The 27,811-nt window shown below is 43.9% G+C and overlaps 1 protein-coding gene across 4 annotated transcripts in view; it reads right to left on the bottom strand.

Moving 5' to 3' along the window:
• ABCG2 (ATP binding cassette subfamily G member 2 (JR blood group)) overlaps positions 1-27,811 on the bottom strand; it is a 179,038-nt gene that overhangs the window by 6,313 nt on the left and 144,914 nt on the right. For all 4 annotated transcript variants that reach the window (XM_078776648.1, XM_078776646.1, XM_078776647.1 and 1 more), the window contains 3 exons: positions 25,424-25,548; positions 18,664-18,818; positions 10,780-10,869 (listed from right to left, as the gene is read on the bottom strand). In XM_078776648.1, coding sequence (XP_078632774.1) covers positions 10,780-10,869; positions 18,664-18,818; positions 25,424-25,548 — 370 coding nt within the window. The remainder of the gene's footprint in view (positions 1-10,779; positions 10,870-18,663; positions 18,819-25,423; positions 25,549-27,811) is intronic.

Raw genomic sequence — 27,811 nt, 5'->3', positions numbered from 1 at the left:
GAATTGTTATTATTGTTTATTCTGCGCCCCCCTGCCTCCGGAGCTGTGTAAAGGTGAAAGGGCATCCCATAATTAGTCCACAAGCATACACATCAGCCAAATAATAGAATACCCCTGTTTGATAGTTATCTCTTATTCTGTGTTTTAGAGTAAGGCTGTGTCTCCCATTAATTGAAGTACTCCATTGCACCAGTGAAAGAGATAGATTCCCTTCATTCCCACTCCCAACACTTCCATTCCCCCCTTTTCGTCAATTGCAATTCGCATTGCCAACTGCATGTTGGGCGGTTTTCCCTTCATCCGCCATTGACCACGAGGCAGGGTTGGGGAAGAAAGGCGGGTCCCCACCTCGTCAGAGAGGGGAGGAGTGAGCCAGCCCCACTCGACCAACCATGAACAAGGGGTTTGGCTTGAGAGGGCAGGGAGAGAACGTTTGGGGGAGGTTCGAAAAGGTTGAGGGGCGGGGCCTATATAACCCACGGCGGGGTGTTCCCGGAGGAGATGCACTTTGAGTTGAGACAAGGAGGGACGAAAAAGAGCTGGGTCATCAGAGCAAGAGCGCGTAAGGAGGAGAGAACCCGTCACGCCAGACCCCCCCACCAGCGCATCGGCTCCACCAAGCAGCTCCGACCCGTGATCCCGCGCACACGACAGGCCCGGTGGCATCAGCGGCTGTTGAGGTCCAGCCCGACGTCCCGTGCGGGATCAAGCTCCAGCCAGCTCCGTGCCGTCCCCCCCCCTCCAGCCACACACCTCCTTCCAGCAATCCACTCTGCAATTCCCCGCGTGAGTCAGTGTCTTTGTTTGTTCTGTCCTGGGAATAAGTTAAGTCTGAATAAGCTAGTATTTTCACTGTGTCACCTGCGTCTTGTGTTGTAAATAAACCTTGATTGCTCCTTTTTGCTTGTGTAAATAATAAATCCCATTACTCGTCTGTACGTCTTCTCGTTTTATTCCTTTTCCTCTTTGCATTCGTCGTTTTAGTCTTTTCCCTATTGAATAGCTGCGGTGCGATCCGGCCAACGTTTGGGTGGAATCGGGTGAGTCGGGGATCCTGTAACGGTCGCGGTTGGACCATCCGCTCGGCCCATCATAACATCTAAACCGCGATCAGTAACAATATATATATATATATATATATATATATATATATATATATATATATATACACAGACTTGGCATTTAATATGGAATTTTTTTTTTCTAGACTTGGGTTTACTTTCTGAACTCGGTATATCAATCTGGTGAGTTTCTTTTACGCTTCGGTGATTTCTTTGTTAAAAGAACCATGTCACTGATTGTCTGTCACAGCAAGAAGTCAATAACAGGATTATATCACAGGTGGCGTGACAAAATGTACGGACAGGTACATTTGACGATTGGCTTCACAATCGGGTATATAAGGGTTGTTGCGTTCTGTATTAGTGGAATACAACTGCTGCACGTCTACAAAAGTTATTGCCGCTTCCCCTGGAGATGGTCCGTCAACTCGACAATGCTGTTTGTCATTTAGTGGTGGCTTTACGAAATTCCGGCATGAAACAGCATGCTATTGCTTGGCAGTGTGGCATCACTCAAGGTCAGGTGTCAAAGATCCTGAAACGAAATGCTCAGAGGGGTGTCCCTACTCCAATACCGAGGCCAGGACGTCCCCGCAGAACCACAAGGAGGGGCGATCACCAGCTGCACCGGTTAGTCCGCAATGGCCGTACCACGTCAGCTAATCGGCTTAGGGCTGAGTGGCAGCAACTGACAAATGTGCCTGTTTCCAGAAGACTAGTCAACCAACGACTGGTTCAAGCAGACTATCGTATCAGGCGTCCCCTGAGAAAGCCACGTCTGACCAGACAACACCACCAGCGCCGATTGCAGTGGGCCAGAGAGCACCGTCAATGGCAGCCAGAACACTGGAATCACGTGATCTTCAGTGACGAGTCTAGATTTCTGGTCTATCGTCAAGATGGCCATGTCCAAGTGCACAGACAAGTGCATGAAGCCTACAACGAAGATTGTATAGTGCCAAGAGTCCAAGCTGGAGGTGCTGGGGTGACCGTTTGGGCTGCTTTTCATGCAGGGGGCAAAACTGACTTGGTTGTTCTGAATGGAAACCTGAACCAGTTCAAGCACAGGGCCATTCTGGAAGAAACATTTCCATTTGTTCGTGCAGCCTTTCGAGGAAACTTCGTCTTCCAAGATGACAATGCACGGCCTCATCGTGCTCGCATGATCCAACACTTTCTTGCTGATCGTGGTGTAGAGCATATGGAGTGGCCGGCCATGTCCCCGGATATGAATCCGATAGAGAACTTGTGGGCAGAATTAACGCGTCAAATCGACAACTTGGACCAGCAGCCTGCCTCTGTGCGTGAATTGCAGCAGGCTATTGTAACTGCATGGCAAGCGATTCCTGTCCAAACCTTGGCAAATCTCGTGAACAGCATGCCTCAACGTGTACGTGCTCTCCTGAATGCTCATGGGGGTTACACGAAGTACTGAACTGTAATGTTACTGTCCGTAATCCCAGTCGTAATGTAACTTTTGTTTAAAAAATTTTGGGCTAATGTGCAAAATAAAGAGATACTTCTGGAAAACGCACAGAAGTTTAACACAGTACTGTCCGTGAATTGAGTTCGATATCAGTTTACATCACTTTCAAGGATCAATTTATTTGCTTCGAAATGTCAAACGTGGTTTTTTGTTTCTTTTAAAGGTCACATTAACAAAATCTAGAATAATTTCAACATAATTCCAATGAACTTTTGGTTCTAAGTCATCTTGAAAAGTAAGTTCACCCCCACAAAAAAAATATTCCATATTAAATTCCAAGTCTGTATATATATATATATATATGTATATGTATATATATATATATATATATGTATATATATATATATATATATATACACAAAGAATTAAGTTAAGCACCCCTACACAAAGAATTAAGTTAAGCACCCCCTAATCCTGTCCTGAACCTGAACCCCCACGAGCACGTTTGGGACATGTTGGGACGACAAATTGCGAAGATGGTCCCTCCAATAGCCAATCTGGATGAATTGGAACGTGCATTACATCGGGAATGGAACAACCTGCCACAGCAACGCATACGACGGCTTACAGGGTCTATGAGACGTAGGGTTGAGTCAGTGATCCGATCACGTGGGTCCTACACACGTTATTGACGCAAAGATCGCTAGAGGTCTTCTCAGAACAATGACTGTACGTTAGAAAACAAACGTCATCCACACTGTCCGTGATGGACCTATAGCTCCATACTTAAATTGAGGTGAAAATATGCCTAAAATTCCCAAAAAATTTCACCTTAAATTATTCAGAATAAAATATTGAAAACGGCATGATTGTTATGTTTTTATGTGACCATAATATCACTTCTCCAGAAAATATAGCAATATCATGGGTATATTACACTGTTTTGACGACAACAAACTTGTAATGTGCGAGGTTGTAAAAAAACGGGGGGGGTGCTTAACTTAATTCTTTGTGTATATATATATATATATATATATATTGTTGCGGATTCGGGGGTCGGCCCTCCCCTTATCAAGGGGGGGGGGGGGGGTTTAATCCCCTTGTCCTTTAAGCAGGCCGTCCCGAGTCCTTTAGAAGTTATGACGTCACTTCCGGTCGGTGGTAAGTAGGGTTGTAAGCCTAATTAGTCTTAGTACCTAAGTACTACCACCGGCCATAAAGCGAGGAGATAACTCCCACCCGGGGCGCAGCATTAATGGATACGCCGAGCGAAGCGAGCCACGACTCGGGCCGTTAACAATTACTACACCCGATTATAGCGGTTTCCAAATCGTGCCACAGGTACTCAATCGAGAAAAGACTAAAACGATCGGATAAGAGGAAACCAGAGTAAGGGAAGACCAATAAGTGGGTTTATTAATTATGTACAAGCAAAAGAAGAGGAAACGAAAGGAATATGGAGGAGGAAGAAGAAGCAGCAGGACACAGGGCAGGCTTACCCATACAGTCTTAACTTAACGACCCCAGACAAACATACACACTCACACGGGATGGTAGCTGGTTGGGGAGGAAGGTCCAAGCAGATGTCCAGGCTCCTCGTCCGGTCCCGACTCATGTCGTGGTGGTGATGGAAGCGGGCCGGCAGCGCGTCGTTGTCGTTGACCGTGAGCGGACCTTACAGATATCGGGGGAACTGGGATGCGGCGTACGTAATACGGGTTTCGTGCCAACGCTCTCTCTCTCTCCCGATCAATGTTCTTATCAAAGGCAGTTCGTATCAAAGGGCAGTTCGTATCAAAGGCAGTTCGTATCAAACGAGCTCCCTCACACAGTTCCTCAAGTCCCCAAGTCCGTGGTAATCGAGCTCTCTCCGCGCAGTCCCTCAAAGGGATTGGCGCGTGCGCTTATATAATGCGCTCACAGATCAATGCGCGCTTCATCAAACCACGCCCGCCAGTGAGCTCACCTCAGCCCTGGTTGGTTGGCGAGGGCTCACCGGCTCCGCCCTTGATGGTGAGTTGACGTGGCCACACCTCGTTCTTGTGTCCCGCCCCCTTTTTCCTCGGCCTGAGACCACATGTTCAATGGCGTTTGGAGCGAGCGCTAAGGCATCTACGAAGGCTCAATGCAGGGAACGCTGCTAACCAAACCACGTGACAATTTGGGGAGAGACAAGCCCCGACTGTAGGGGCGCATTATGGCGTAGCTTGGAGAGAGCTGCTGCAAAATGAACGGAAGGGCCTATTCTTATTTATTTGATGCAACGTAGATTCAACTATTGGGAACACGGCCTTATCTGACACGTAATAAGGAAATAACTAAAGTTCCTATGGTGGCCTACATGTTGCATGTGGACTAACTAAGGGGTGCAACCTTTAACCTTTTAAATGATGGAATATTTACAAGAATTATTTACAAGTGAGGATACTAAAACCGCAACTATATATATATATATATTTTTTTTGTCACACCCGTGGCCGATGAACACCGGCCTCAGTCGGATAGCCGAACAGTTAACTTTACCTCCGAGGCATACAAGCCGAAAATATGGCGGTTATCTTTTAGCCAAATCATCAACAATCACCATCAACGCCTTTTGTTGAAACTCCCAAAATCCAGAATCACTGCTCATCTCCACTCATTCGTTCCTCTTTTTCTACCCTGTGGATCCAACTTCCACATTCTCTTGATTTTTATTCCGGTCTTCCAGCCAGCTGTTCACCACCATCTCAGATTTTTTCCCTATCCAAAACCATGATCTTTTCTACCCTCCTTAATCCTCATGCACACCGCCTTCCAAAACTTCCAGTTTTTCCTTCTTGACAGTTTCCTTCTGCATCCGTCTTTCCAGCACATGTGTTTTTCTACCTTTCCTACCTCCATTCCTTCCCACACCCATTGTTTTCCCAGATCTCTGTCTATATTGTCCTTCAACTCTGCTGTTGGTGTTCCCCTCCTTCTCTCTCCACTGTTCCGTTTGTTCTGTCGCTATTTGATCAGTGTTATAGCTGATCCTGATTTGGTCAGTGTTATAGCTGATCCTGATTTGGTCAGTGTTATAGCTGATCCTGATTTGGTCAGTGTTTTAGCTAATCCTGATTTGGTCAGTGTTATAGCTGATCATGATTTATCATGATTTGGTCAGTGTTATAGCTACTGATCCTGATTTGGTCAGTGTTATACCTGATCCCGATTCAGTCAGTGTTATAGCTGATCCTGATTGATCCTGATTTGGTAAGTGTTATAGCTGATCCTGATTTGCTCAGTGTTATAGCTGATCCTGATTTGGTCAGTGTTATAGCTGATCCTGATTTGGTCAGTGTTATAGCTAATCCTGATTTGGTCAGTGTTATAGCTGATCCTGATTTGGTCAGTGTTATAGCTGATCCTGATTTGGTCAGTGTTATAGCTGATCCTGATTTGGTCAGTGTTATAGCTCATCCTGATTTGCTCAGTGTTATAGCTGATCCTGATTTAGTCAGTGTTATAGCTGATCCTGATTGATCCTGATTTGGTCAGTGTTATAGCTGATCCTGATTTGGTCAGTGTCATAGCTGATCCTGATTTGGTCAGTGTTATAGCTTATCCCGATTTGGTCAGTGTTATAGCTGATCCCGATTGATCCTGATTTGGTTAGTGTTTTAGCTAATCCTGATTTGGTTAGTGTTATGGCTGATCCTGATTGATCCTGATTTGCTCAGTGTTATGGCTGATCATGATTTGGTCAGTGTTATAGCTGCTGATCCTGATTTGGTCAGTGTTATAGCTGATACTGACTGATCCTGATTTACTCAGTGTTATAGGTGATCCTGATTGATCCTGATTTGGTCAGTGTTTTAGCTAATCCTGATTTGGTTAGTGTTATGGCTGATCCTGATTGATCCTGATTTGCTCAGTGTTATGGCTGATCATGATTTGGTCAGTGTTATAGCTGCTGATCCTGATTTGGTCAGTGTTATAGCTGATCCCGATTCGGTCAGTGTTATAGCTGATCCTGATTGATCCTGATTTGGTCAGTGTTATAGCTGATCCTGATTTGGTCAGTGTTATAGCTGATCCTGATTTGGTCAGTGTTATAGCTGATCCTGATTGATCCTGATTTGGTCAGTGTTATAGCTGATCCTGATTTGGCCAGTGTTATAGCTGATCCTGATTTGGGCAGTGTTATAGCTGATCCTGATTTGGTCAGTGTTATAGCTGATCCCGATTTGGTCAGTGTTATGGCTGATCCTGATTGATCCTGATTTACTCAGTGTTATAGGTGATCCTGATTGGTCCTGATTTGGTCAGTGTTAAGGCTGATCCTGATTGATCCTGATTTGGTCAGTGTTATAGTTTATCCTGATTTTGTCAGTGTTATAGCTGATACTGATTGATCCTGTTTTAGTCAGTGTTATGGTTGATCCTGATTTAGCTGATTTGGTCAGTGTTTTTGCTAATCCTGATTTGGTCAGTGTTATAGCTGATCCTGATTCATCCTGATTTGGTCAGTGTTATAGCTGATCCTGATTTGGTCAGTGTTATAGCTGATCATGATTGATCCTGATTTGGCCAGTGTTATAGCTGATACTGATTTGGTCAGTGTTACAGCTGATCCTGATTTGGTCAGTGTTATAGCTGCTGATCCTGGTTTGGTCAGTGTTATAGCTGATCCAGATTGATCCTGATTTGGTCAGTTATAGCTGATCTTGATTGATCCTGATTTGGTCAGTGTTATAGCTGATCCTGATTTGGTCCGTGTTATAGCTGATCCTGATTTGGTCAGTGTTATAGCTGATCCTGATTGATCCTGATTGGGTCGGTGTTATAGCTGATCCTAATTGATGCTGATTTGGTCAGTGTTATCGCGGATCTTGATTGATCCTGATTTTGTCAGTGTTATAGCTGATCCTGATTGATCCTGATTTGGTCCGTGTTATAGCTGATCCTGATTTGGTCAGTGTTATAGCTAATCCTGATTTGTTCGGTGTTATAGCTGATCCTAATTGATCCTGATTTGGTCAGTGTTATCGTGGATCTTGATTGATCCTGATTTGGTCAGTGTTATAGCTGATCCTGATTGATCCTGATTTGGTCAATGTTATAGCTGATCCTGATTTGGTCAGTGTTATAGCTGATCCTGATTTGGTCAGAGTAGCGTTACAGCTGATCCTGATTTGGTCAGTGTTTATAGCTGATCCTGATTACCTCTGCCACTAAAGGTGGATGGAAGTTATGTTTTCACCCCTATCTGTCCGTTTGTGAACAAAATATCTCAAAAAAGTGTGAACGATTCAGACGAAATTTTGCAGAGATGTAGCATATGTGACAAGGACTAAATAATTAGATTTTGGTGAAGATACGGATTCGGATCCGGCTAGTATAATTTTTCAGTGATTCTTAACCGTTGAGAGATAGAGCCAAAAACGATACATCGCAGGATATCTCAAAAAGTTGTGGATGGATTTGGACGAAACTTGTTGGACATGTTGTGTGTGTGACAAGGAAGAATACATTAAAATTTGGTGAAGATCCGGATCCGGATCCGGGTCGTGTAATTTTTAAGTGATTCTTCACCATTGAGTGATATGGCCAACCAGGCAGAGGTATGCGCTCTACCGAGTGCCGGGCTAGTTGATCTTGATTTGGTCAGTGTTATAGCTGATCTTGATTGATCCTGATTTGGTCAGTGTTATCGCTGATTCTGATTTGGTCAGTGTTATAGCTGATCCTGATTTGGTCAGTGTTATAGCTGATCCTGATTTTGTCAGTGTTATAGCTGATCCTGATTTATCCTGATTTGGTCAGTGTTATAGCTACTGATCCTGATTTGGTCAGTGTTATAGCTGATCCTGATTTGGTCAGTGTTATAGCTGATCGTGATTGATCCTGATTTGGTCAGTGTTACAGCTGATCCTGATTTGGTCAGTGTTATAGCTGACCCTGATTTATCCTGATTTGGTCAGTGTTATCGCTGCTGATCCTGATTTGGTCAGTGTTATAGCTGATCCTGATTTGGTCAGTGTTATAGCTGATCCTGATTGATCCTGATTTGGTCAGTGTTATAGCTGATCATGATTTGGTCAGTGTTATAGCTGATCCTGATTGATCCTGATTTGGTCTGTGTTATAGCTGATCCTGATTGATCCTGATTTGGTCAGTGTTATAGCTGATCCTGATTTGGTCAGTGTTATATCTGATCCTGATTGATCCTGATTTGGTCAGTGTTATAGCTGACCCTGATTTATCCTGATTTGGTGTGTTATCGCTGCTGATCCTGATTTGGTCAGTGTTATAGCTGATCCTGATTTGGTCAGTGTTATAGCTGATCCTGATTGATCCTGATTTGGTCTGTGTTATTGCTGATCCTGATTGATCCTGATTTGGTCAGTGTTATAGCTGATCATGATTTGGTCAATGTTATAGCTGATTGTGACTGATCCTGATTTGGTCAGTGTTATAGCTGATTCTGATTTGGTCAGTGTTATAGCTAATCCTGATTGATCCTGATTTGGTCAGTGTTATAGCTGATCCTGATTGATCCTGATTTGGTCAGTGTTATTGCTGATCCTGATTGATCCTGATTTGGTCAGTGTTATAGCTGATCATGATTTGGTCAGTGTTATAGCTGATTGTGACTGATCCTGATTTGGTCAGTGTTATAGCTGATTCTGATTTGGTCAGTGTTATAGCTAATCCTGATTGATCCTGATTTGGTCAGTGTTATACCTGATCCTGATTTGGTCAGTGTTATAGCTGATCCTGATTTGGTCAGTGTTATAGCTGATCCTGATTTATCCCGATTTGGTCAGTGTTATAGCTGCTGATCCTGGTTTGGTCAGTGTTATCGCTGATTCTGATTTGGTCAGTGTTATAGCTGATCCTGATTGATCCTGATTTGGTCAGTGTTATAGCTGATCCTGATTTGGTCAGTGTTATAGCTGATCCTGATTTGGTCAGTGTTATAGCTGATCCTGATTTGGTCAGTGTTATTGCTGATCCTGATTTGGTCAGTGTTATAGCTGATCCTGATTGATCCTGATATGGTCAATGTTATAGCTGATCCTGATTTATCCTGATTTGGTCAGTGTTATTGCTGATCCTGTTTGATCCTGATTTGGTCAGTGTTATAGCTGATCCTGATTGGTCCTGATTTGGTCAGTGTTATAGCTGATCCTGATTTATCCTGATTTGGTCAGTGTTATAGCTGATCCTGATTTATCCTGATTTGGTCAGTGTTATAGCTGATCCTGATTTGGTCAGTGTTATAGCTGATCCTGATTTGGTCAGTGTTACAGCTGATCCTGATTTGGTCAGTGTTACAGCTGATCCTGATTTGGTCAGTGTTACAGCTGATCCTGATTTGGTCAGTGTTACAGCTGATCCTGATTTGGTCAGTGTTCATAGCTGATCCTGATTACCTCCACCACCAAAGGTGGATGGAGGTTATGTTTTCACCCCTGTCTGACCGTTTGTGAACAAGATATCTCAAAAAATTGTGGACGGATTCGGCCGAAATTTGGCAAGATGTGTAGCATATGTGACAAGGACTAAATGATTAGATTTGGGTGAAGATCCGGATTCGGCTAGTTGAATTTTTAAAAGTGATTCTTCACTATTGGGAGATCGGGCCAAAAACGATAGATAGCAGGGTATCTCAAAAAGGTGTGGACGGATTTGGACGAAACATGGTGGAGAGTTGTGTGTGTGTGACAAGGAAGAATCGATTCAATTTTGGTGAAGATCTGAATAAGGATTCGGATATGAGAATTATTTAATTTTGTAAGTGATTTTTCACCATTGGGAGAAAGGGCCAAAAACGATACACAGCAGGATATCTCAAAAAGTTATGGATGGATTTGGACGAAACTAGTTGGACAGGTTATGTGTGTGACAAGGAAGAATCGATTTCATTTTGGTGAAGATCCGGATCCGGCTAGTAGAATTTTTTAAAGTGATTCTTCACCATTGAGTGATACGGCCAACCAGGCGGAGGTATGTGCGCTATTGAGTGCCGTGCTAGTTGATCCTGATTTCGTCAGTGTTATAGCTGAACCTGATTGATCCTGATTTGGTCAGTGTTATAGCTGATCCTGATTGATGCAGATTTGGTCAGTGTCTCGCTCTTCCACGAGCCTTGACTCGAGAAAAAAAAAAAGAAAAAACTTCTAACCTCCACACACACAGACTTTCACGTTCGAGAACAATGACATATACATGAAGGTATATCAACATGTTACGCAGAGGAAGAAAATGCATGTCGATTTATTGCCATGCTATGATGAGGTGCAACGGCTTTATATGACAGCTTACCGCCATTCCATAACGAGGAATACTGAAATACTGGATCCAACTGAGCCACGCCATGACACTAGGAAGATTTACCAGAAGACCTGAAAATAGCTGTGGACACCAAAGAAAACATATCAGCATCCTTTTGAACTCTTGCTTGTACAATATGTTCTTTTCAAATTGCTATTCTAGATAGAGGTATACCGGTAATCAATATACCGGTAATAGTTTTATACATTTATGAAAGTGAGTAAGTCACCTAACATTGCTTTGTCCCCAGGCTCTTTCAGTTGGTTTCCTTATTACCTTTGGTTATGATAGTGTAGAATCTTTAAGACCTTTCCAAATTACAAATTGTCTTGTAATAAATGGCTAATTCCTGCATAAATGATATATGTACAGGATAATATTGAAATACTTTTATCTTTTTATACATATGTACTGAAATACTTTATACACACATTGAAAAAAGTTAGGCACAGACTGCAATCATAGCAATAACTAAGAAGATTATGCAGTTATCAAAAATACAATAATATATTGGTAAAGTATGCATGTTTGACAAATGACTGAAGATAAATTCAAAGGGTGTGTTGATTTTTATCATCACAAAATGCAGATGTCTGTAATGGCACTGTTTCACACACTGACTTAGAATGCTTCTGTTGGCCACACTTCCTATAATGTAGGGTTCGAGACCGTGCATTGAATAATCTGACACCACCCACAATTGTAACTTGAAATTCTTAGTCCAAAGGACCTCTCCCCTTCGTCTACCAGAGGTCCAAAAAGACACTGAGGATCCTAAAAGACCCAGAGGATCCTAAAGGACTCAGAGGCATCAAAAGACCCCGAGGACCCAAATGACCCCGAGTACCCAAAAGACCCCAAGGACCCAGAATACCCCAGGACCCAGAAGACCCAAAGGACTCTGAAGACCCCAACAAACCCCAAGGACCCAAAATATGCAGAGGCCCCAAAGACCAAAAAGACCCAAAAAGACCTCAAAGACCCAAAACACTGAAAAGACCCAAAGCACTGAAAAGACCCAAAACACGCTGAAGACCCCTAAAGACCCCGGAGACCAAAAAGACCAGAAAGACCCCAAATACCCTTAAATCTCGCGATTGCGAGATCTCGCGAGATCTTGGAGACGGCGGCAGGGATTTTCGAAGCTCCACACGGTCTCCACGTTTTTCGAAGTTAAGTCTGTTCACAATTGTATTTTGTCGAAACTGTATTTATCTTTCGGTGTGTCAAGTTATTGTGTGCAACTTTGGTTGTTTCTCGGTGTTTATCTTTCATAAATTGATCGTCTGTTTGCCGTGTCGCGAGCAAGGCCTTTGCCGCGTCGCGAACGATTTGAAATCGAAGTTAAGTGATTGTTCCCATTTGTATTTTCGTTAAAACTGTATTTATTTATGGTGTTGTACGTATATTGTGTCCCGACGAAGATTTTTCGGTGCAAATCTTTCATACCTGTATTGAAAATCGTGTTAATTCGTGTTGTGTCTTGAGGCCTTGTACAGTGTGCACTGTACAACCTTGAGGCTTTGTTTTTCTCAGCGGTCCGTCCTTTGTGATCCAATAACTTTCGTTCTCTGTATTCCCAGTCTTTTCACCCATAGCCTTCTTCCTTGTGTAAATCTCAACTCAAAAAAAACAAAAAAAACAAAACATTTCCTTCTCTGTTCTCATTCGTTTATTCATTCTTATTCGTTCGTTCGTTCTTCGACCACGTGTTTCTCCCCCATTTCCCCAGATAGTTTTCACTCATTAACCTTCAATGTTTACACTTTCCCCTCAAGTTATGTATTCCGTCATATTTTATAACACCTTTTTCTTCTTCTTCTTTAAAAGGCTGCTTTCGACTTGCTCACCAAATCAATTCATCCCAAAAAAAATATCCATCTCCTATAGTGCCTTTTTTCTACATTCCCTAAACTCTCCTGCACTCCATCCTCCATCCAGCATCCTTAAACGTATTTTTAACTCGAAGGTCACAAGAAACTCATTTTGCAATAAATGTTCGTTTCCCATAAATCGTACACTTTCAAAAATCCAATCTCACCCCTCCCCTCCAAATCTTCCCCATAACCCCTCCCCTCCAAATCTTCCCCATCACCCCTCCCCTCCAAATCTTCCCCATCACCCATCCCTTTCAAATCTCCCCCCTTGCCCCCTCCCTCCTAAACTACCCCCTCACCCCTCCCCGCCAAGACGCCCCCTCGCCCCTCCCCTCCCCTCCTAGACTCCTGCCTCACCCCTCCCCTCCAAATCTCCCCCATATCCCATCCCTTTCAAATCCCTCCCCTTGTCCCTTCCCTCCCAAACTCCCCCCTCACCCCTCCCCTTCAAATCTCCCCACCCTCATTGCTTCTCAATTTCCCCCCTCTCACTCCCCCTCCTCAAAGCGTCCTCCCCGCTTCTTCCCCCTTCAAACTCTCACCTCCATCTCCCCCAACCTTCTGCCTCGCTCTTCCCCCTCCTCAAATAACACCTCATTGTGGCTCACCCAATCACCATCAAACCTTTTGTCTGCCCCATCCTTCCCTTTCTCCGAGCTATTCTGAAATCTCTGACACACCTTCAACAGCTCTCCCTACCTCTTCCACCTCTTCCACATCTTACCCTACCCCTCCTCCCCCCTGTTCTGTATCTGATGCTCCCCCTTCCTCTTCATTAACGGTATGGACCTCAAACATCCGGGGCCTTCGTTCAAACTTAACTGATCTCTCCATACAGGTTGCTTCTGTCAAACCAGACGTGATCTGCTTAACAGAAACTTTCCTCCTTTATGATGTCTCTGATTCCATAGTATCTCTCCCGGGCTACTCCCTCCTCCGGTATGATAGACCTGAGCCTCGTCCTGGAGGCGGGGTTGCTATCTTTATCAAAAACTCTCTTCCTCACTCGCCCTGCACTGCACTCTCTCCACCTCACCCCCAGGAATACCTCTGGCTACGGCTTCCCCTTCGCTCCCACCTCTTGTTCATATGTGTGTTGTACCGTCCACCAAACAGTGATGACTCCATCTACATCTCGCTGTCTGATGATATGGACCAACTTCTATCTACTCATCCCAACTCTCTCTTCCTCATATGTGGTATTTCAACTGTCATCATGCCAGTTGGCTGGGTGTGGGTACCTCTCTCACCAGCCATGGCTCCTCAGCAAAGGACTTCTGCGACTCACTGGGACTGACACAATCTGTCAATTTCCCGACCCGGATCTCAGTCAACGGAACATCTTCTCTTCTGGACTTGGTTATGACTAACTTCCCTGAAAATGTCTGCTGCTCTTCTTCTGCTCCGATCGGATCATCTGATCATGTCCTTGTTAAAGTGGACATCTCTCTGACCATCCTCAGGGAGCCTGCTCAGCGTCGACGAGTCTGGCATTTCACTCAGGCCAACTGGCACGGTCTTCAAGCAGCCATCAATCATCTGGACTGGTCTCCCATCTCTACCACCTCTGACATCAACTCATCCTGGGAATTCTTCCAAAGTAAATTGCTCTCTCTCATGCACAGATTTATCCCATCTCGTCTTCAGTTGTCATACCCTTCCTCCCGTCCATGGTACACGGAATCTTGTGGTGAGGCTGTTGCCCAGAAACAACTTGCCTTCGTCTCCTGGAAAGCAAATCCAACGGAAGGAAATCTCATTTCCTTTCACAAAGCCCGAAACAAGTGTGTGTCCACCCTCAGGAGAGCCAGGAAACAATATCTCTCCATTCTCAAGACCGAACTCTCTTATCTGTCTCCCTCTTCCAAATCCTGGTGGCGTCTGGTCAAATCCGTTTCTGGTGTTTGTTCCCCCTCCATCCCCTCCCTTACCTCAAACGGCTACACAGCTGACTCCGCACGTGAAAAAGCTGAATGCCTCAACACTGTGTTTGCCTCTAAATCTTGTGTCCCAAACCCATCCCTCTCTGTACCCACCATACCCAGTCATACCCTGCTGCTCCTGGACTCCGTGTCCTTTCCTCCTGACAAGGTGGAAAAGTTTCTGTCAACCCTCGACTCTGATTCTGCAACTGGACCCGACGGCATCAGCCCACGGGTCCTAAAATCCTGCTCTGCTGCTCTATCTCACCCTCTCTCTGTTCTCTTCACCCTCTCTTTTGCTCAAGGTCAACTGCCATCTGCTTGGAAATCAGCCAACATCACCGCTTTGCACAAAAAAGGTGCAAAAACAGATCCTAGCAACTACAGACCAATCAGCCTTCTCCCAATTATCAGCAAAGTCATGGAATCCATCATTGCTTCGGATATGAAATCTTTCCTCTTCTCCAATGGCTTGATCTCTGATCATCAATTTGGTTTCAGACCAGGTCACTCTACTCTGGACATGCTGCTTCTGCTGTCTCAACAATGGATGGAGGTCCTCAATGCCAAACAGGAAATTAGAGCTGTCTCCCTCGACATATCACGTGCCTTCGACACGGTCTGGCACCCCGCTCTGCTCACCAAACTCTCCTCCTTTGGTATCCATGGAAATCTCCACGCATGGCTGGCGGACTTCCTCTCTAGTCGTCGTCAACGTGTGGCCCTGAATGGGTTTCTCTCATCTCCTCTTCCTGTTCAGGCTGGAGTTCCCCAAGGCAGTGTTCTGGGCCCCGTGCTTTTTCTGGTCTTCATCAATGATCTCTCTGACTCTCTCGAAAATCCTCTCTATCTCTTTGCTGATGACTCCACTCTCTGCCGCTCCATTCTTCTTCCCTCAGATCGGCAGTCTGCTGCCTCCTCACTCTCTGAAGACCTGGACAAAATCACAGACTGGTCAAACAAGTGGAACATGTCTTTCAATCCTGACAAATCTCACACTCTTACTATGTCTCTCCGAAAAGATCGACTGGACAACCCTCCCATCTACTTTCTCAACAATCCTCTCCAAGAAGTTCTGTCGCTCAAGATTTTGGGTCTCACTATCTGCCATGATCTTTCTTGGGAAAACCACATTTCCAAGCTGGCCTCCAAAGCCAGTCGCCGACTGGGCATCCTCCGTCGTGCGAAGTCCTTCCTCGGCACACCTGAGCTCCTCACCACATACAAGGCTTTCATCTGCAGCTCAATGGAATACTGTTCTCCCCTATGGGCCGGTGCTCCTGCCTCACACCGAGCTCGGCTTCACGCTGTTGAAACCATAGCTTTCAGAATTATTGGAATCTCCCGCGATGAAGCTATCTCTGAGGGCCTTTCACTCACTCACCGCAGGCAGGTAGGTGGTCTTTCTGTCTTCTACCGACTCCTCTCCGGCCTTGCACCCCCAGCTCTCTCTGTGCTCTGTCCCCCAAATATTCCTACAGGTCGCACAAGATCTGCCAGCAACCCTCTGATGGTTAAACTGCCGAAATCTCGGCTCTCTGCTCACCTTCACTCTTTCATTCCTCTTTTCTCCCGCCTCTGGAACAAACTCCCTCACTCCCTTCAATCCCACTCCTCCCTCCAGGTCTTTAAAACAGCTGTTCACCACCATCTCTTATCTTCCCCCATCCAAAACCTTGATCTTTTCTACCCCTGCTAATTCACCCCAGATCCACCTTGTTTGAAATTCCAACTTCTTTCCTGGAAGTCCTGGCAGTGTCCATATGTTTTATACCTCTCCCACCACCCCCTTCCCATGCCCCCCCCCCCCCAAAGCCCTCGCCCTCTCTCAGATCTCTCGATGTCTCCATGTCTCTCGGTCCCTGCTCTCAAATGTTGTGTTTGTGTCCTTCCCCCTCTCTCCCCATCTTGTCTACCGCTCCCGATGTTATATGTTTTATGTGTCGGTTTGTCTTTCTGTGTGATTAATGTTCGCTCTTTCACGAGCCTCGATCTTGTATACAACAACAACAAAAAAAAAACAAACAAAAAAAAAAACTAAAATCCCCTAAAGACCGAAAATACCCTGAAGACCCAGGGGAAACAAAAGACCCCGAAGACTCCAAAGACCCAAAAGACCAAAAACACCCTTGAAGACCCTTAACAACTCCAAAGACCCAAAATATCGAAAAGATCCTAGAGACCCAAAATACCGTTAAAGACCCAAACTACCCTAAAGATCCAAAATACCACAAAGACCCAATAGACCTCAAAGACCGAAAAAACCTAAAAGACCCTGAAGACCCAAAACACCACATAGACTGAAAAGACTCAGAGGAACCAAAAGACCTGATGACCCAAAAGACCCTGAAGACCCAAAAAACACAGAAGACACTTAAATACCCCAAAATAATTATCCCAAAAACCCAAAATACCCTGAAGACTCAAAAGACCAAAAAGACCCCGAAGAGCTAAAATACCTCAAAGACCCTTGAAGACCCAATGTACCCCAAATACCTCAAAAGACCCCAAAACCCCAAAAGACTGCAAAGACCAAAAAGACCCAGAGGAACCAAAATACTCTGAGGACCCAAAAGACCGAAAATACCCTGAAGACCCAATGGACCCCAAAGACCCAAAATACCCTGACAACCCACAAAATACCCCGAAGACCCAAAACCCTAAGACCTAAAATACTTAAAAGACCCCGAAGACCTAAAATACCCTGAAGACCTAAAATACCCTGAAGAACCATAAGACACAAAAGACCCTGAGGACCTAAAAACCCAGAGGACAAAAAAAAAAGACCCCAAAGACCCAAAATACCCTGATAACCCAAAATACCCAGAAGATCCCGAGGACTCCGAAAACCCAAAATACTCAGAGGACCCAAAAGAAGCCCTAGGACCCAAAATTTCATAAAGCAGGGGCTTCAGACTTTGGCACACTCACGAGCCTGTACCGTCGAGTAAACTGTTCCAACCCATCATTTTTGAAAATACTAGTCATAACCAATTATGTGACAATGGAATATCAATAATTTGTATGAAAACGAATGAATGCTACATCCTCCTTCTCAACCCCCTGAATAAAACATCATAGAGAATCCAATAGGAGTTGTTGCCATTCCTGTTTCAAAGCAGTCTCCAAATGTGTCAGAGTCTGCACAGCAGGGTCAATCTTCTTAATTCGTCACACAATAATGTCCAAAACAAATACTCAAGCTCAAAACATTGTGCTTGTGGCAGAGGAATACATCTGACAAGCCTGATCAGAGCTTTATATTCTCTTTTAGAGGTCACCCTTGGTCCTCCACATCGAGGCCTGTCTTTAACATAATAGGTTTGTCGATGTTTGTGGACCAATCTGCTGATAAGTCCCATGGAAGCCAAGTCGATGGCCAATTTCACTGCGAGATATCCCAGCATTGTTAATCCCGTTAATTTCCCATCACTAGTCTTCAATTTCCCATCACTAGACCACAGTAACGCAGTTCACTAATGGAGGTACACAACAATATTGTTACCTTCTCCAAATGTTAAAAAAGCGCTTTTTCAAGTTGATACCCTGCAATAATGGTTGTGCAAAATTGCCTTGGCCTACTGGACTAGTGATGAATGCAAAGTGATACTTTGTCATAGCCTTGCTTGGAAGATTATTTCATTTTTTTTTTTTTTGATTATCTTTTTTTTTACAAAAGAATGTGATTCTCTTGATGGTTACCTGGGTCTCATGGTCTGTTGCAACCTTTTGTTACTGTGCTCTTTTCCAATAGCATTTAAGATCTGAGTGAACATGGCTTGTTCGTCACTGATGTCAAGACCACTCCATGGACTTTCTGAGCCTTTGTCATTTTGACAAAACCTTAAGTTGCTTGGGCGTTTGTGTTTTCTGTTGAACAATTCTTGCATTTTTTGTAAACACCACATGTGTACATTGTATGTACAAATTCAAAACAAATTGTTTTTGCCCTTTTCAATTTGACAATAATTCAAACTAAAGACAAAAGGATTATTTGCCGATATTATTCTTGAAAACGTAATTCTTGAAACGATGGAATTAAAAACAAAAGAGCTGCATGCTTCAAAGATACATACAATCATGAATACAAAGGAGATTGTGATGTAGATGTGGGCTACAGCTGCATTGCTCGATCCTGCACTGAGGGCCAACGCCAGTGAGGTCGCACCATAAGCAACCATAATGATGGTGAGGAGATATATGAAGAAGTTTCCCACTTTTGGCTGCAACCCTACAAAATACAAATACATTGAATGATTTCACTGCACAATTGTCATCGCAACACCATTGAAAATAAATATTTTTTGTATAAAATGTCGAGGTTCGTGGAAAAGTTACAACGCATAACTGATCAAAACTTAGCAAAATATAAGAGCATGGAAACTAAGGAAACAAGGACCTTACAGAGAGACAGTTGGAGGAAGAAGAGAATTAAATGGAGGAGGAGGAGGACATGGGGTTAAAGGATGGCAGGAAGGACATAAGTTTAAACACAGTGAGAAGAGAAAGCAAAAAGCTGGGTATGAAACAGAAATGAAAAAAATGAAAGAGTGTGAAGTAGAGTGCAGGATGTGGAGGTGGGGGGACACACAACCCTTGAAAGGTATGGGTGGACTTGGGAAGGTTTAATGATGGTGCAAAAAGGTCCTACACGTATGGATGATTCCCTCTCTGTAAGGGAGACTGGGATTGAACAAACTGAGGAACAGCCCATTTCATGGAGGTTGTTTAACCGAGACTATTATGTCCAGTCTCTTTTCCTTCATTCTACCAAAGTTAGAGGGTTAAACATACAAGGAGACAAAGATAGAAACACAAGAATGTATACCTGGTGCTGAAACAGGACTGCAATTTGGTGAGCGTCATACAAATAAAATAACTTCAATCATTGAAGATTGGCAAAGTCAGCGTGCAGAACTTCAAGTCTCAGTCTCAAGTGTTTTCTTTTCACAGGGAAGTTGCAGAACATTTAACAGATCAGTGTACAGTAAGTCCTCGCTTAACGTTGTAGTTATGTTCTTGAAATGTGACTTTAACTGAAACGACTTAAGCAAATCCAATTTCCTCAAAATAATGAATGTAAATAAGGTGGGGAGGAGGCGGGGAGGGGTTAGGTTGTAGGGAGAAATCATTATCGTCAGACTAATGACTTTATTTACGTATAGAGTATGTTTGAAATAATTTTAAACAAACAATTGAATATCATCATCTCTAGTTGCTTCAGATCTTCATTGGTTAGCTCTTCCCTGTGTGATTGCAGAAGTTGTGTAATGTCAGCTTCTTCCACCTCATCAAAACCCAAGCTGGGGGTACAAAGTCTGTTTATTGGCCAAGCCAACGATAACTTTAATCATAGCGGGACAACATCTTTAAATCTTTTCAAGTTATTGACACAGTGACCCCCCACACACCATTCATGCACACATGAGTAAGTTCAGCCTCGGTCCCACCAATGTTATCATCAATTCACAGCACGGCGTATATAAGGCCGATACTGCACGTACTCTGGGTGGGCTTAGACACCAGTATTTATCGAACGGCTTATACACTCGTACTTACGGTATGGTTTATATTGTAGCTTTATTAAAATGAGGAAAACCATTAGTTTGGTACTAAATTAGAAGTAAAACGACTTCATAATGGAATGTTGAATAACAAAAGAGTATGTTCTCCAATAGATCAGCTAACATATAATATATAGACTAATATATAGACATATATATATACATATATATATATATATATACATATATATATATATATATATATATACAGTGCATTCAGAAAGTATTCAAACCCCATCACTTTTTTCACATTTTGTTTCACAGAAAGTATTCAAACCCCAGGCCCCAAGCGTGTCTGTTGCAGCCTTATGCTGAAATCGTTTAAATTCATTTTTTCCCTCATCAATCTACACTCAATACCCCATAATGACAAAGAGAAAACAGGATTTTAGAAAGTTTTGCATATTTATTAAAAAGAAAAAACTGAAATATCACATCGACATAAGTATTCATACCCTTTGCAATGACACTTTAAATTTAGCTCAGTTGCCTCCCATTTCTCTTGATCATCTTTGAGCTGTTTCTCCACCTTGATTGGAGTCCACCTGTGATAAATTCAATTGATTGGACATTATTTGGAAAGGCACACACCTGTCTATATAAGGTCTCACAGCTGACAATGCATATCAGAGCAAAAACCAAGCCATGAGGTCGAAGGAACTGCCTGCAGAATTCAGAGACAGTATTGTATCGAGGCACAGATCTGGGGAAGCCTACAAATTTTTTTTGCTGCATTCAAGGTTCCCAAAAAGCACAGTGACCTCCATAATTCTTAAATGGAAGAAGTTTGGAACAACCAGGACTCTTCCTAGAGCTGACCGCCCGGCCAAACTGAGCAATCGGGGGAGAAGGGCCTTGGTAAGAGGTGACCAAGAACCCGATGGTCACTGTGGCTGAGCTCCAGAGATCCTGTGTGGAAATGGGAGAAACTTTCAGAAGGACAACCATCACTGCAACACTCCACGGATCTGGGCTTGATGGCAGAGTGGCCAGACAGAAGCCAAACAGTTCAATCTTGGTTTCATCAGACCACAGAATCTTGTTTCTCACAGTCTGAGAGTCCTTTAGATGCTTTTTTGCACACTCCAAGCGGGCTTTCATGTGTCTTTCACTGAGGAGAGGATTGATTTTCTTTTACAAATTTTGGCCTCGTTTGTCCAATAACCGCAGCTGCAGGCGACAATGCCTTCCTCGGGTTGTTCTGCCCCTCCCTGCAGCTGTTCAAAATTCCCTACGGGGACCAGATCCTCTGAGGTTCTATTTCCCAACTCCTCTATGTCCAAGAGTCCAGCTCAGAGCCAAAACACTCCCCCTGCTGGGTATCCAGTTTCAGAGCCTTTGGTGCCCAATTGTTATTTGTGGGGAGGGTCCCCTCGGTCACCTCAACCTCCTCATCGGACCGACTCAACTCAACCCCCAAGCTCCCTTAGGCCTGGTCAACCTGCCCCTCGATGGTACTGTCACAGGTCTCCAGCCGCTGGGTCAAATCATTCACATCATCATTCCAAATCAACTCTGGCCCCACCAGGCCTTGATCAATAAATACCCGTTCCGGTTCCGTTACTCGGACCCCCAATACCTCTACCCCCTGTTGGTGTGATGCGGCATCCACACCAGCCTGATAATCTTCCAGGCCTTCATGAAACAAACATTCCCCATTTAAATTTGATTCTCCCCTATTTACATTTGCACACTCCCCATTTACCTCTAGACAATCTCCATTCACCTCCAAATATCCTTCCAAAACTTCCCCATTTACTTCCACACATGCAGTCTCCTCCCGTTTTAATGCACACACTGTCGAAATTCCCTGCTCCTGTGCCCCATCGGCACCATTCTTTTGTCCTTCCCTCAATTCACTCGTCCAGACATCAATTTTATTTCCCAATCGCTCACTCTGAGCATCCATATATTGTTATTTAATCGCTCATTCTGAGCATTCATTTTGTTTTCCATTCGTTCACTCATTTCCTCCATGTCTCCCTTTAATTCCCTTTTCATTCCCCTCATTTCGTCCTGCATTCCATCTATTTTATTATTCATTTGTTCACTCTGAGCCTTCAATAGATTTACCATGGCCTGGAAAGTTATAGGACCCGTCTCTGCAGTGGGGCAGGTTCCACCACTATGCTCCACCCCCTCTATATTCGGCTCACTTCCAACACACCCTCTATCCTTTCCTCCATTTTACTCACCCCCTCCATCCGTCGAGAGGAGGTAGTTTCCCCACGCATATTTTACCTCAGAAACCGTTTTAAATTTAGTGACGCACCGTGTGCACCCTTCCCCACTCCAATCGACTAAAATATTTTTTATCGCCTCACCAATGAAAAATTTAAAATCCGAATTCTCCACTCTTGACACCAGTTATACTAGAGGGTTCAAATCCCACTCCTGAATACCATTTGTCGCGTGACTCCCCCTTGGTTAATAACGGGGAAATCACCGATAAGCAAATCAAGCGTACTTTGAGGCGACGATCAAACACGGATTTAATATATATGCGTGGGCAGAAGAAAGAAGAAGAAGAGGCCGGCAGCTTTTACCTGACGCGATCCGAGCAGTCTTCAAACCTGCAGGAAATAAACTCAAACCGAAGACGGAATTTATGCACAAAAATAAATGGATTTATTTTACGGAACCCAAGAGAAGAATGAAATGCGCCGATAACTAAAACAACTAATGAGCGCTCCTACACCAGATGTCTACAACAAACAAGGAAGGATATAAATGAAAACAACCGTTGTGTTTGTGCTGGACTTAGCTCTGTGCATTGTCTGCAGTCGCCCAGGCCCCAAGCGTGCAAGCCCGCCGCGGCACTGGTGTGGGTGGGAAGAAATGCCACCGTCTACCCGTTCGTGCTCCACTAGGCCCCACCGAGCCACTTGCTCACCCCGGCCTCGTCTGCTGGCGTGCCACCAGCCTTCAGTGCGACTCAAACGGGTCGCGTGCAGTTCACTCCTCCGGCCGTGCCTGGCTCTGTCCACGCAGAATCGCTCGCTTTGCGTCCAGAACGGGAAGGGCAGGAGCGAAGAGATCAGAGGACCAAATCTTCCACAACGAGCAGGAACGAGAAGGGCAACGAGAAGGGAAAATGTCGGTCAGCCAGTTGTTTTATCAGCCGTCTCGTGACATCAGCTCTCTTTCACTCCAATCAGTCCCGTCACCTCTCGACTTCTCGAATGTTCTCCCCCCCGTCAGTCCCTCAGCATTGGCCGAGCGCTTCACGCTCTCCTCCGCACGTCATCGGTCGGTGGCCAACCAGTATGCCGCTTCCTGCTCCCTTCCTTCCACCAATCCGAGGGAAGCTTCTTGCCCCACCCTTGGCCAATCACCAGTCCTTCCTTACTCTAGCCTTTGGTTGGTCGACTCCTGACTTGTGTCTTCCTTCCACCAATCAGTGGCCAGCCTATTGCCCCTGCCTTGACCAATCACGAGCTTCAGCCTGCCTCGTCTCCATATTGGTGGTGTCTTGTCCAATCGCTGCCCCTCTGGGCGTGTCCATTGCCTGCCTGCTGGATGTTCCATCGCCATGCCGGCGCAATGCGCGGGCGCTTCCTGCCTGTTCTTCCTGTGAGTTTTATTTTAGGGGGGGATTTAATTAGTGTGTGCGCTAATGGGCCAAACTAATGTCTATGGTGCGTTGCCATACAGGACAAAGTATATATCACAGAGGTTTGACTAACAAAGTAGTAGTTAACATAATCCCTATAACTACTTAACTTGCCCCATTCCTTGTAATGGGGACGAAGATACACCTTAATCCGACATTCGGGCTAGACAGGTCCCTGCTTATGTACATAGAGATGGTTCTTCTTCTTTGCGACAGTCGGAGCATGATACCTACATAGATCTACCTGATCTATATGCCACTCTACCCCAAAATTCACAACAGTATGCAAGCAAAGTTTTGGGCCGTTAACTTTCAAGGTTTTGGATTATGGACGGACACACACACACACACACACACACACACACACACACACACACACACACACACACACACACACATAGATATATCTCACATCCAGACCATTTGGCCAAGAGCCTATTACGACCTTGGCGTGTGCTCACTTCCATGTCATTTTACTTGCCGATATATAATTTTGAGATTATTGGATCAAAGTTATCCTAATGATGTGCTTTATTATCCTTTTTGAGGAGGGTATCTCCAAGTTTGAATCCGGATTGGAAGTTGGAGATGAAAAGAATACCATGAGCAGCAGAAGACAGATTAGGGATACAATATAATGAAAAAGCAGGAGAAAGTGAGAGCTGGCGATGGCAGGAAACTCCAGGTCGAAAACTGGCAAAGTGAGCACAGGAATAGAGCCAGAAAGGACTAATAGCAGGGTGGAGCAGGAGATTTAAAGCCACGAGATATTGTCTGGCTCTCAAGCCAACATTAATGTTCTTACATGTCACACTTTCTGTTTTCCTGCCGATAATTTTTTTTTTTCAACATTACAAACCCTAAGACAGCGACAAAGCACAAGTATTAAAACCCAAAGGCAAAGGTTCAAGATGAAGCGAATTTTCCAAACATAACACATGCACCTCGATGCTTCAAAGACAAAATGGACAGTCATGCAAAAAACATATCTTGAATCGAAAATGCATGGAATTACAAGGTACACTAGCTACTGCCTCTGCCTCAATAACTTCATCAGCAAAACAATAAATCATTATGAAGTGAATTCTTAACAACAAACCCTGAAACCAAAGGAAGCCATTCATGCAATCGTCCTGAAAACACAAAAGCCACTTACTGACAAAGAGATAAATAATGAAAGGTGAGAATTTCTTTTTTAATGAATAAAAAAGTGAAAGATGGATTCTTCAATCCCACTCCTCCCTCCAGGTCTTTAAAACAGCTGTTCACCACCATCTCTTAGCTTCCCCCATCCAAAACCTTGATCTTTTCTACACCCGCTAATTTCACCCGAGATTCACTTTTTTGAAATAGCAACTTCCTTCCTGGAAGTCCTTGCAGCGTCCTTGTGTTTTATACTTCTTCCACCCCTCCCTCCCCTTCCCACGCCTCCTCCCCCAAAGCCCGCCCCACCCCCCACAGATCTCCCGATGTCCCTGCTCTCAAATGTTGTGTTTGTGTGCTTCCCCTTCTCTCCCCATCTTGTCTACCGCTACCCTTATGATATGTTTTGTGTGTCTGTTTGAATTTTTGTGTGATAAATGTTAGCTCTTTCACGAGCCTCGATCCTGTATACAAATATATATATATATATATATATGAGTGAAAAGATCAACTGACCCATCATCCAGTAGGTGAGGAGAGAAAAAATGATTCCTGGTAGAGTACGCATGGGAAGCAAGTCCGCGGATATTCGTGAGATGAAGTATGATGATACATGATAGTAACCACTTATGTATTCATGCCTAAGAGAGGGAAAGATGTGCAGTGTGGAAAGGGAAGGGGGAAGAGAATAAATATTTACGATTTTGTGTTAATCATTGACTAGTAATAATGACAACAATTATGATAATATTAATAATGTATTTTAAAACATTTTCAGTGGAAAACACTTGCAAATAGTTGCAATTTACATAAAGACTGTACTGCTCTCAACCCTCCAACCCTTTCTGTGCATTACAAAAAAACTATAAATATATATATATACACAGTGCATTCAGAAAGTATTCAGACCCCTTCACTTTTTTCACATTTTGTTATGTTGCAGCCTCATGATGAAATCGTTTAAATTTATTTTTTCCCTCATCAATCTACACTCAATGCCCCATAACGACAAAGATAAAACAGGATTTTGGAAAGTTTTGCAAATTAATTAAAAAAAAACAACTGAAACCACATCGACATAAGCATTCAGACCCTTAAATCAGTACTTAGTTGAAGCACCTTTGGCAGCGATTACAGCCTCGAGTCTTCTTGGGTATGACGCAACAAGCTTTGCACACCTGGATTTGGGGATTTTCTGCCATTCTTCTCTGCAGATCCACTCAAGCTCTGTCAGGTTGGATGGGGACTGTTGGTGGACAGCCATTTTCAGGTCTCTCCAGAGATGTTCCATTGGGTTCAAGTCAGGGCTCTGGCTGGGCCACTCAAGGACCTTCACAGAGTTGTCCCTAAGCCACTGAGCATATATATATATATATATATATATATATATATATATATATATATATATATATATACGTATATACATATACATATACAGTGGAACCTTGACTTACGAGTGCACCAACTTACGAGTTTTCCGAGATACGAGCCGTCGCTCGGGCGGTTTATTGCTTTGAGATGCGAGCCGAGATTTGAGTTACGAGCTTTCGCCACCCGCCACCAGGTGGGTTCCGGTCACGTGGTTATCTTGCCGTGCAAGTATCTCTGCCGTATATCGCTGCTGCTTTGTTTTCGCATTTTGGTTATTTTGGAAAATTTCTTAGTTTTAACCATGGGTCCTAAGAAATTGAGTGCCAAGGGAAGAGAGGATGATGTGCTTGGATATAAAACACGCAATCGTCGAAAAACATGAGCGAGGTGTGCGTGTTGTCGACTTGGTGAGGCGGATGTGAAGGCAGCTGAAGATTTTATTATAACTTTTGTCGAACTGATAGAAGCCGAACGATACATCCCCCAGCAAATCTTCAACTGTGACGAGACAGGGCTCTTCTGGAAAAAGATGCCGAGGAGGACGTATATAACGGCAGAGGAGAAGAGCATGCCAGGCCACAACTTGTTCAGAGTGCCGGCGATAGCTCGCCTTCTCTTTGTGGAAAACACGGTGAGATCCTTAACATCCAACAACTAATGGGACGCAAACGGGACGCCCAGTTTAGCGGTACACACATTGATGAATCACCCTGCCTGTGATTCACCCATGACAGGTTATAGCTGGGTCGGGATTCAAACCCAGGCTGGACAGTTTAGACTTTAGAGTCAAGTGTGCGTACCTCCAGTCCAGGCCATCCTGCCAACTTGTATGCTGCATACAGGTGAAATATAAAGCGCGAGATATTTTTATATATACTGTATATTTAAAAAAAAATTGGTGTGGTTTTTGGGGGGCTGGAACGGATTAATAGCATTTCAATGCATTTTAATGGGGAAATTTAATTTGAGAAACGAGCAAATTGAGTTACGAGCTCGGTCACAGAACGAATTAAACTCGTAAGTCAAGGTTCCACTGTATATACATATACATATATATACATATATATATATATATATATATATATATATATATATATATATATATATTGAAAAATACACTGTGGTACTAACTAGCCACCAATTGTAATAACATGGGTCTTGCCCCACCCTCCCCCAACCATCTTGCTCTTTCATAAGCCTAATTACCTCATCAAAAGGTTGCGGACGGATTTCGACGAAACTTGGTGAATATGTTGGGTGTGTGACAAGGAAGAATCGACTATATTTTGGTGAAGATTTGAATCCGAATCCAATCATTTTTCTAGTGATTCTTCACCAGTGAGCGATAAGGCAAAAACTGATATAGAGCAGGATATCTCAAAAAGTTATGGACGGGTTCGGCCGAAACTTGGTGGACCGATTGGGTGTGTGACAAGAACGAATTGATTCGATGTTGGTGAAGATCCGGATCTAGATACGAGAATATTCTAAATATTAAAGTGAATCTTCACCATTGAGTGACAGGGTCAAAAA

The sequence above is a fragment of the Myxine glutinosa genome, chromosome 4, assembly GCF_964187855.1.
Source record: "Myxine glutinosa chromosome 4, kmMyxGlut1.1, whole genome shotgun sequence".
In the NCBI taxonomy this organism is placed as follows: domain Eukaryota; kingdom Metazoa; phylum Chordata; class Myxini; order Myxiniformes; family Myxinidae; genus Myxine; species Myxine glutinosa.
This window is presented reverse-complemented; position numbering and strand designations above follow the sequence as displayed.